Source organism: Haliotis asinina, chromosome 2, assembly GCF_037392515.1.
Source record: "Haliotis asinina isolate JCU_RB_2024 chromosome 2, JCU_Hal_asi_v2, whole genome shotgun sequence".
Classification (NCBI taxonomy): domain Eukaryota; kingdom Metazoa; phylum Mollusca; class Gastropoda; order Lepetellida; family Haliotidae; genus Haliotis; species Haliotis asinina.
Window position 1 is genome coordinate 70,855,511 of NC_090281.1, and position 11,552 is coordinate 70,867,062.

The following is an 11,552-nucleotide window of genomic DNA, read 5'->3' on the forward strand; positions in this document are numbered from 1 at the left end:
TCCTTTCTCGCAAGCTAATGATTACCAAGTTCGACGATCCAGTTTCCTTTGGCTTCGTCGAGCTGAGACATGGTTCACCATATTTTCTTCCATGAATGTGTTACATTCCATGTGTGTGTATGTATGCATGTATGTGTGTATGTACGGTTTATATTAAGAATCTGAAAATTTCAGGGGCACTATAAATATCCAGTTTCTGTATATATCAGATAATCACGTCGAAATTACAGTTAATTATAAGGAAGTACAATGAGGAAAACGTTCCCCAAAATTGTATAAAATTGCTAACCCTTGTAGACGTGGCAGGTATACGTGTTTGCTCAGTCTCTTTGCACTGTGTTTACGTGTCCACCTATGCATTAATTATTATTGCTTACATACAACAGGCCTACTGTTGAACATACTGAACAGAGTGTTTCTCAGAGTAGAGCGACCGCTTCCTCCATAATAAAGATCCTTGCAATCCGCGCGGTTTATATCTCTGCATGTCGATCTGCGCATGCTCAAGGGAAATCCCCTGATCGGAAAATTGCTGGGCATTTCATCGGAGCTTCTCTGTCCTCGGTAGATGCATGTCAAGTTAAAGCGACTCTCTCAGTTGCAGCTGTGAATGGTAAGCACTGATTGCACATTCTGGTTTTACATTTTAGGATATTGATTCTGGTTAAATACATTGCATATGACTTATTCACTCCGTATACCGATCGTATACCGAATTCCTATGACAGAGTTAGTCATCTGTATGTGTGAATTTTTTTACATTTTCGCCAGTGGATTAAAAGTTATTATTAATTATACACTACAAATTACTATTTCTTAATTTCTATACTTCAGAATATTCTTCTTATTCGAAAAGATAAATCATCACATATAGCATATGAACGTAAAAGTTCGTGTTATCAATATGTTGGACAAAACGGGCATAATGTACTAACATCATGTTCAACATAAAGAATTTATAAATCTCTCTCTCACGGTCACTTTTCACCGCAGATACGGTCAGACACACAGTAACATATTTTCTTTTTTGATAATTTGCAAATGTTTGAACCATAAGTAAATACAATAACATAGATCTTTAATGTCTGATACCTATGACACCTTTAGCTAATGCCATGAAATATGGGATTTATATATACTGGACAAACTTAGTTAAGGATATATGTAAATTTTGAATTATGAATAGTGATCTATTTATTCATTGACACACTGATGAAATATCAATAAGAAAAAAAATACCAATATAGCTGTCCTCGTTATATCGTTATATATGCCTAAACACGGTAAACACACACACGCCAAATCTTTCTAACGTGGGCTGGCTACCCGCCGTCGCTGCATGTAGAACGCAACGTCCTAGCACCATTAATGACGTCACGTCACTGTGAGAAAATGATATTTTGCTCTAGGGCATCGTATAAAAATATGAAGCCCAATATGTCGTAGGTAATGAATAGAGGATAGTATATGAGTGTCCATGCCATACTATGTTTACGCCATGAGAAGGATCGTGACGTCATGGTATTGTTCATGACGTCACGTTACCGTGACAAAGTGATATTTTGCCCTAGGCATCCTATGAGAAATATGAAGCCCGGTATGTTTGCCGTCGAAGGTAATAGGAGTGTAACGGTTGAAGGTGGATTAGCAGTGATTCCGTATGTTTATGTAAAGGTATTTGCTGGTTTATTTATTACCGTGTGTGTGTGTGTGCGTGCGTGTGTGTTAGTTACTCTGTGTGGGTGTATGTTACTGATTACGAAAAGGTCGTGTAATCTCGGATCGGAACAGAAGTAACGCTAAACATCACGCTTAATTGGTGCGTACAGATTCCGGTTAAACTGGGCTCCTTCTTTGCATAACAATTGATAGGTGACTGCGCATACTATCAATGAGACCAGTAATTCTCCCACCGAGACCCGAGCAGTAGGCTTACATCGATATCGAGTTGTTAACTATGCTCTGTCAAGTGTTTCCCCTACACACAATATGGTTTGATCTTCAATTCATGCATACCAGGAAACCAGTCTACACAATAAGCTGGTTCCCGGTTCCCTTTGCGCGCGCGCGGTATTGAGATATGCGAGACGGGGCCCAGCTTATCTGACCAACTGCCAAGGAGATTAACAAAACAAACTTTGTAGTCGGAGTGCGCGTTCGACCTCAGTAGACGGTAACCAGTCAATCGATAAGGGGATTCCCCAGAGCGTAGTTTCCCTATCGTCATTACACAAAACTGGTGCATTTGGAATGGCGACTGACGAGATTCGATAGGTGAGACGATTTTCTCCACATAATTCTATATATTCCCAGCGATTGCTGTACCAGGATATACTACAACCTTTATATCTCCCATACGCCACCAAAATTGAGTGTCTTCCTGTCAATATAACAGGTCGTTTCTTCTTGTAAACCTTATAACTACGTCCATATCATGACATATGACTGTATGAGGGCGTTCCACAGACTTCTGCCAACTTTGGCTCTGTAGAAGACAGAAGTACATTAAATACCCATTACAAATTATGTTTACAGCCAATGTCACTGTTTCAATGATTGCCGATATTCTGCGATAACGGGTGCACTTTAGATAGTTTCGACCTAAACATGGCCTCTTTGATGGTGATATTTATGCCATATTATGGAATCTAAGTATTCCTACTTTCGGTTTGCTAAGATCGGAGAATTTGAAAAAAGGAACCGTGCCAAAGCGACAACAAATTCAAATTGTTAGGGACAGTGTTACCCAGCTGTCTGTATTGATCAGATACGTTGCATATACTTCCTGCTATGACAGTGTATGGTTTAAAACCACAGATGTAAAAAGCCCATGTTAGGCTCTCTAGATTTGATGAAGTTTCCACCTTAGATTGAGTATTAAGATCCTGACTTCAGCTTCCCTGTTGAACCACAACCGTAATGCTTGTCACAGGAAATTAAAGACTTAAAACATGATGTTTTGGGCTAATTATGTATGATGCATGTTTGCCCCCTGAGATTTGTTTGATTTGTTTTCCTCCTGTTATCAATAGAATAGAGCTTATTTTATACTAAATACACACAATTTTGCTTATTTAATATACATTGTTTGGGAAAACAAGAACTTGAAAGATTGATAGTATAACAGACATAATTGTTCCACAATTAGACATTTTCAGAATCATTCTCTGTGTTAAATGTAGCATTAGAATGCTAACATCCTTGTTTGTTTCCTATTAACTCTTTTGTTCAGGAGCTTGACAAAAGGTTTTGAGTTGTCATTGAACTAAAGCCTTATTTCATAATGGTGCAGGAATTTAGAATTTTGATTACCAATAATGCCTTATTGGGCTGTGTAATGATATCGTCGTTGTTAAATGGATTATTTTAGCAGGAGCCCAAATAATGTAATAACTATAAAACCTATAATTTTATCACAGGAAAATAGAGGAAGGATATTTCTGTTTCAGATCTGAATCTAGCTGACAGCTAAGACTCAGTCATACAACACAATGGCAGGTGAGCAAATACATATTTTTATGGTTCCTTAAGGTTTGTTTAGTAAATCAGAGATTTCAGATCTTAATAATCACCCCTGCTTGAAATGAGGGGTTTTAATGCAGCATCAATCCAGACATTGATATTTAAAGATAAGTACTTCATTCTCACTCATTATTGGTTTACATTTTTATATAATTTCGGCTGTAAAACTATGATAGACAAATAGCCTCAAAGAAATATTTCACTGAAAATATCTTTGTGTGATCTTACTATGAAAACTTTGTTGTGTGTTTGAATTAAGAATTTCTGCTATAGTTTTTGGATCTAGGGATTCCTCCTCAAATATTTAAGTTTCAACCACAGGGTTATGATAGACTTCCATTCTTACTTACTAAAATATATGTTTTTTTCAAAATAGTCTGCCATGACACTTACTTTGTTTAGAACCCTTGATAATGCACTGTAGTATTATGAAAGTGAGTGAGTGAGTATGGTTTTAGACCAGTTTTAGCAATTTCATGGCAGCAAACACCAGAACTTGGCTTCACACATTGTACCCATGTGGAGAATCTGACCTGGGTCTTCAGTGTTATGAGTGCATGCTGTATACACTAGACTACCTCACCGCACCTCCTAGTATAAGTATAAAAGGTGACTGTGCTTGTTGTAAAAGGCGACTAATGGGATCGAGTGGTCAGACTTGCAGACTTGGTTGGCACATGTCATAGGTTCCCAATTTGCGCAGATAGATGTTCATGCTGTAGATCACTGGATTGTCTGGTCCAGTCATGATTATATACAAACCATCGCCATATAGCTGGAATATAGTGGCATTAACAAACGAATCTCTATGGCCGCCAAATAGCTGGAATATTGCTGAGTGTGGTGTAAAACTAAACTCACTCGCTCCTTATATAAGAGAATCAGAGTGGTCTTTATCTTTTTGAGTAGTACATCATTCTTAGATTTCGAGGACAAGATACTTTAAATCTTACGTTTTTATTCCAGGTCCACCAATATCTAATATATACATCATCAATGATGATGGCAGATATGACCCCAGTGCCTTGAGGAACCTGTCCAGCATTCTGAATGTTAACTTGGCCTATCTACAAAACTGTAGCATCAGAGTGTCAAGCCATGGACAAAACCAAGGTCAAGCTCAGGGTGCCTTTGTTGACATCCACCAGCAGCAAGAAGAACGTCGTCAGCAGAGGAGAGCAGAGAAGGAGAGAAAGAAGAGAGAAGCAGAAGCGAAGAGGAAAAAGATGGAGGCCTTGAAGAAAAAATTCCCTTTTCTTGAAAATAAATCCCTAGAACGTAAGTTGATATTCTTTTTGTTAGAGTGGCGTTCTGGAAGTTGCTGGTATAGAGGTGTCACAACATGGTTGATGATCAGCTTCTCCATTTTAACAATGGCAAGGTTTCCGTATAAGTTCTTATACTGATATGTTTGAAAACGATATAAGAACCTTTACCAAAACATCGCCATTGTTAAAATAAAGAAGATGATCAGCCATAAAGTTGTGTCATCTGTAGTTGCAAATTTCTCAGAAGTAACTGTCAGAAGTAACATTCATTTCTGGATGATAGAAAGATTGTCACAAAGTATCTGTCTGATAGATCTATGTTTAGTGAATCATGGAAATAAAAATTCTGAGCAGTATCAGCATAATTAGTGGCTAAATTACCAGCACATGAAAAATTGGAACTGATTTTCATTAAAACAGCAATAACCTCTGGATCCATTTACATTTGTTATCTCAAAATTACCCACCCTTGATTTCCGTTTGTTGATTTGAGCTGCTATACTTCTAGCATTCTCTTCCCACAGAGGTACCTTCTATTATATCTTCCACCGTAACCTGTTCTAGTGTGGCTATATTTCCAGCTTCTTGTAAAGTCCCATAGTAGAAACAAATTGCAACCCAAATTATCTCCCTTTTGTCTATCCAATGCAATCACATGTTACATTGACTTGATCCAATATGACAGCCACCATACAATGTGCAAAGGATAGATTTGGAATTTCGTATTTATTTGAAAAGCAGAAACCAGTGCAATATAGAGTGCAGGAATCAATGGATAGGATGTTTTTGTTGATGTGATACTTCAGACATTTAATGGCTAGCTTGTCAGTGAGGGTTGGAGATGCCATTGATCCACAATTACATGACTGGGTTCTGTGTAGATGAAAGTTTTGTGTGTGCTGGGGAAGAGGTTCTAGTTTTCACAAAGTATATTGAAAGTGCTGAGGCTTTGCGAATGATCACATTTGAAATAATGTCACTTATTGCACAACTAAATCTGATTGCAACCAATCACAAATTCAGAACACTCGCAACATTAAAGGACCGTATTAGAACAGAGGTTACACAGGAAGATATGACAGGAGTAACCTCTATGGGAAGAGAATGCACGCGGAAGTAATGAACCAATCAAAATGCAGTTTAAAAATCAGGTTCAGTGTTGAGTTGGTGATATGGTGATATGACGACATGACAACCAGTCTCATTAATTATGATTAGGTTTGTGAAAAGTGTATTTTGAGAAATTGAGAATTGAATAGAAAGCCCTCAAACATATTTTTGATGGAAAGGATGTAGTCATGTCCATTAAAACATTGGGGGTTCTGGTTTTGGGGTAATATACGAGTTAACTTTCTGACACTTTGAAATATTTTAAAGTTTGATTGGTCGGTAAAATGTTAATCAAAATCACTGGCCTCTTATTTGCACTCAAAAGAATAGGTCCATATGTAAGTTTAATGGAATTCAAACACTGCAGATGTAGAGGATGATGTAAAAGTCTATGTTAACTCCCAGTGTGTCACAAAAAACATTTAATCATATTCCATGTATTCAGTAAGTCGTTTTTTTCTGTTATTCAGAATGGAGAACCGTGTTTTGTAAAAACCATAAAACAGAGGAGAGTGTATTCAAGAAGACAAAAGCATATACAGCTATACGAAAAGTTCTTGACTTTCACCATGTGGTCGTCATTCTGGGATACCCAGGTGAGGGGAAGACAACATGCGCCAAATATTTAGCTGAAGATTATAACAGCCACATGAGCAGCTCAGGGCCTAGGTATGAAATTTTATACATCAAATCCCCAGCTGAGTTCAAAGAGAAAGTAGACCCAACATCATTTCAGATTATTATTGTAGATGATATTTTTGGAACCCACACCGTCAATCTGTCCAAAATTGAGTTATGGGTGGACTACCTCGATATGATGCAGTTTGTTGTGAGGGCTGGCACGTCAAAGCTGAGGCTGGTCATAACTTGTGGGCGTCATCTGTACGAAAAGGTCCAGCAGTATCTTCATGGACAGAAGGTGTTCCAAGACTGTCATATGGTTGATATATCAGCTGATGGGCTAGGTCTTCAGCCAGAAGAGCGGGCAGACATTCTTCGTAGTAATGCTGGCTATTTATCCTATGGTGATTCTGCTGGCATGATGGCATATAGCTCATATTCAGGATACCCCCTTTGCTGTAGATTGTATAGCATCAGCAAAACATTTAGGAATTTAGGAAGAGTGTTCTTCAATGATCCCTCTAAATATATTCCCCAAGAAATCGAGAAGGTTGACAACTATGACAAGACTGTGTTTGGCGTGCTGGTGTGTGCTGCCTTGAATGGCGGGATGATAAATCTTAAAGGGAAAGAGGTGTCGGAACTAGACCAAGAAATGTGGGAAAATCTTAAGAAGATTCTGAGGACACTGAAGGCCCCAGTGGATGACCTTGAACTCTGGATCCTACAAGAGGCTGCACGGGTTTTGTCTGGAGTTTTCCTATTACCGATACAGACTGATAGCTATCGTATGATTCATCACCGTATAACGGAGCATGTACTGAGGCAGTTTTCCCATGGTAACGCACAAATGGTTATAGAGATGGCCAGTCCTGAGATCTTCATGGAATTTGTCCGATCTGGACTGTATGGTGAGGGCATGCATGAGTGTACATTCAACGTCTACACTCTCAAGTTTGACATCCTAGCTCGTAGGTTAGTGTTTGACATCTTACAAGGGAAAATCAGGACTGCAAGCATGCATCAAACCTTCACAGATGAGAAATTTGTAAAACATTTCTTTGAGTATCTTGATCGTCTTGGCAACCTGGAAGCAGTATATCGAGCAAGAGATGAAAATGGACTCTCCTTCCTGTTCTGGACTGCATGGTATGGAAGAGACTTGGTGGTAAAAGGATTTGTTGAAAAGGAATCTTTGACTCGCATGGCAGATGATGGTTTGGGTTCTGCGGAACAACGGATCCTTGCTTTGTTGGCTTGTTGTTACAGAGGCGGTGTTACGGAGATCGTATCAATGCAATATCGGCCTAAAGGTGAACCGGAGCCTCCCAAACCAACAACAGGATTGTCTGCACTTTTGAATGCATTAGTACCAGTCAGTTCCACAGCATCAGTACAAGATGCTGATAAGATCCTTAATTATGAATTCAGCCTCCTCCTTGAAAACAAAGCCCAGCCTATACATTTTGCTGCTCTGGGCAACAATGGTCCAGCAATGAAACTAATTCTGGGGAAGGGAGCAGAAGTGAATGCCACTACTGAACTGGGAGAAACTGCCCTCCATCTTGCTGTATGCAAAAATGAGGTAGAGGTAGTGAAGCATCTGTTAGAACATGGAGCTGATGTTAATGCAAAAACAAAATTGGGCAAAACACCAATCCATGATGCTGTCTACTACAAGAAGACGGATGCAGCCAAGCTGCTTTTAGAGAAAGGAGCAGACGTAAATATTCCTGCAGATGATGAAAGACCTCTATTGCAAGTGGCAGTTGCCAACACAGACACAGAAATGGTGAAGATGCTGATTGAGAAAGGAGCAGATGTGAACGGGAAGGGACGAGATGGTTGGACACCACTGCATGAAGCATTCTACCTCGGGGATACACAGTCTGCTGAATATCTGTTAGACAAAGGTGCCCATGCCTACGTCTATACCATGAGTGGTATTGCTCCTCTTCACGAGGCAGTCAACAACTGTGACCGTGACCTTATTGACCTTTTGTTGGAGACTGGCGTAAGTGTTAACAAGAGTTCCAATACAGGAGAAACTCCATTACACATAGCTGCAAAGAATGGCAACCTTGACCTTGTTAAGAAACTCTTGGACATGGGGGCCGATATGAATGCTCGGGACTGTAATGGAATGCTTCCTCTCAACCTCTCAGCAGTTTCATCTCATGGGGATGTTATGCATTACTTGATGGAAAGATCCGGGATGAGTATTCCAAGAATCCTACCAGAAATGGAAAGACCTTATGGATATGGTCGCTATGGGTATCATGATTATGATGATGATGATGATGATTATGGTCCTCTGTCTCATCTGCCCCGACACTTGAGACGGCATTATAGATTAAGGCATGACTACCCCTAAACCATGGTGTCAGAAACCCCAGAGGTATTCAGGCCAGCTTACATGAAGCCAAGCATGGAGCCTAGGAGTATGAAGGCCCCTGATGGAGCCAGGAGAAGGTGTTTGTCAGAATGATCCTAACATCATTGATATCAGACTGTCATGAAGAGTCCAGATGGAGCCAGGAGAAGGAGTTTGTCAGAATGATCCTAACATCATTGATAACAGACTGTCATGAAGACTCCTGATTGAGCCAGGAGGAGTTTGTCAGAATGATCCTAACATCATTGATAACAGACTGTCAAACAGGATCTCTACCTATTTACGACTTCAGTCACTATGGCAAATATATACCAAGTGTTCGGATTCATTGTAGTATTCTATGTCAGTCATACATTCTCTGTAGTTAGCACTCTTAAAATATGGATCCTTCAATAATTAGCTGTTGTTTTTTTTGTCAGACTTTGATAAACACATAGCAAGCCCTGTTGTGTTAAATGGACCACTATTTCATGTAGTATGTTGGTAATATTTGTGGAATTTGTGGTGTCATATGGCATTTATCTTTCAAACAAATTATTGGTGGTGGTATCTCAAAAAGAAATAACCAGCTGTCAATTTACATGAGTATTTCCTGTTTTGCATAAACAAATTGCACTCTTGCTTCTGGAATTTTAAGATGGTTTAGTGAAAAGAGAACAAATATTTGTTCACACTAAGACCTTGAAATGCAACACTGAAAATTGAATTTTCAACAAAATAGGTCTCCTTTGGAAAATAATGTCTTTCAGATGTTTTTTATGATGTTTCAGTGATTGTTGCTGTTTGTTGTTTACTGTTCTGCTAGCATATACCTTTAAGGATCTATACCACTTAGATTAATATGGGACTGACCTAGGGTCTAGTTGCAATATTCTGCATCGAATGCCAAAGTGAAGGGCAAACAGTTAGAAGGGTGCTTAAACAACCGAAGTCAGTTGTTCTAGAGTATAGGGTATCTTGGCTGGAGACGCGATGACGAAATCTGCCAGTCTGGATCACGTCTGTACTTTTTTCTGGAGGGAGACAAGATGGAAAAAAGACAGGGGTCATGGACTTGAAGAAGCACTAGGTGACACTTGTGTAGTGGTATCATTATGTCAGAGTGGAGGAGTGGTGAAATGATTACTGAAAATAGATATGATATCATTATGTGAAAGTTGAGGAGCATTGAAATGATTACTGCAAATAGATGTGATATCATGTCAAAATGGAGGAGCCGAGAAATGATTACTGCAAATATATGTGATATCATTGTCAAATTGGAGCTGAGAAATGATTACTGCAAATAGATGTGATATCATTATGTCAAATTGGAGCTGAGAAATGATTACTGCAAATAGATGTGATATCATTATGTCAAATTGGAGCTGAGAAATGATTACTGCAAATAGATGTGATATTATGTCAAATTGGAGCTGAGAAATGATTACTGCAAATAGATGTGATATCATGTCAGAATGGAGGAGCCGAGAAATGATTACTGCAAATATATGTGATATCATTATGTAAAAGTGGAGAACATGCTGTCGCAAGACACAAAGATATGTGTAATGCAAACTGAAGCAGTCATTCCATTACTTCGACTAAAGAAACTGTAATATCAGTATTGAGAAACAGAATTATTCAAATGGAGATATCAATAATCAAGAAATTGATGTGACTCAAGACAGAAAGAGAAGTTGAACACCACATGTCATGGACAGTTTACATAAAAAGTTGTTTGTTCAAATGTTATGTTTCAAAGTGAGCATAGATTGTATTGGTTTTGTGCGTAAAATCATTATTTAGTATATCTTTTAATGTTATTGTATCTTGGCTATTATATCTGGACATCCAGGTAGCTCTCTCAAACCAAAGAGGCTGAGCTCTTTGTGGTCATGTTTGAGACATTGTGTTTTTGCTGAAGAAAACATAAATATTTGGCTTTTTTCATTATGTATTTACGTGGCATACATTGTATGTAGTTGGTGTAGTAAGCATGGGACTATGCAAGTGCAATTATTTTGATCATGACTTTGAACCGTATTATCACAGACAGTTTAATGCTCATTACAATGAAATTAGACAGTTAGGTGAACTTAGATTTAATTTGACATTCAAGATGATTGCACTTGCATAGTGATATGCTCAAGTGTATGTGTAGCTACTTGTTCTGGAGTTGTTTTATAGTGCTAGCTCACGAGTGACATGCCACTGTTCAACATAGAGGAAAGGTATACAATCTCCAGAGTTGACCACTCCTTGTATCCTTTTCTTCTCAAGCATCAGGCTGGGAAACAACAAATACCATGCTACATTGTCCATTTTGAGCTTAGAGCTTGCAGTTACTATCAATTGATATATATTTGTTGTACATGACTCTTTCATCGACACTTATGAATGTATTGCTGGCACTGTTAGTTTTCCAGCTTACTAAAATAGATTTTAAAAAAATCATATTTTTCTATCATTTCTAAAAAAGATATCTGATGGTCACAAATGAATACAATTAATTTTTATCTACGGCCAGTGGAGGAAAGTGGTGGCTACCAACCATGCAGTCAGTTGTGTCAAATTCTGCTTCGAATACTATTTTATTATTCACCCATTGAAGATATCACTGTTTAATAATTTCATAAAGTTATTACAGACTGTGT

General features: G+C 38.5%; 1 protein-coding gene across 4 annotated transcripts; it reads left to right on the plus strand.

Annotated features, from left to right (window-relative positions):
• Window positions 1-499: 499 nt before the first annotated feature.
• Window positions 500-10,826, plus strand: LOC137274236 (uncharacterized). Of its 4 annotated transcripts, none has more exons than XR_010956174.1 (5): window positions 500-613; window positions 3,450-3,498; window positions 4,489-4,800; window positions 6,371-9,140; window positions 9,554-10,826. XR_010956174.1 is itself a non-coding variant. In XM_067807302.1 (4 exons), the coding sequence occupies exons 2-4, from the start codon at window positions 3,492-3,494 to the stop codon at window positions 8,893-8,895; spliced, it is 2,844 nt and encodes a 947-aa protein (XP_067663403.1). In that variant the 5' UTR covers window positions 500-613; window positions 3,450-3,491; the 3' UTR covers window positions 8,896-10,826. The 4 variants fall into 4 exon arrangements, 2 of the variants coding, with proteins under 2 accessions (XP_067663403.1, XP_067663402.1); XR_010956173.1 differs by lacking the exon at window positions 500-613 and adding an exon at window positions 2,188-2,274; XM_067807302.1 differs by having other exon boundaries at window positions 6,371-10,826.
• Window positions 10,827-11,552: the final 726 nt, after the last annotated feature.

Bases quoted from the DNA above. Each gene is read 5' to 3' on its own strand.
- LOC137274236 (XM_067807302.1), top strand. The intron at 4,801-6,370 runs GTAAGTTGATAT...TCTGTTATTCAG, and splicing joins TGAAAATAAATCCCTAGAAC to AATGGAGAACCGTGTTTTGT.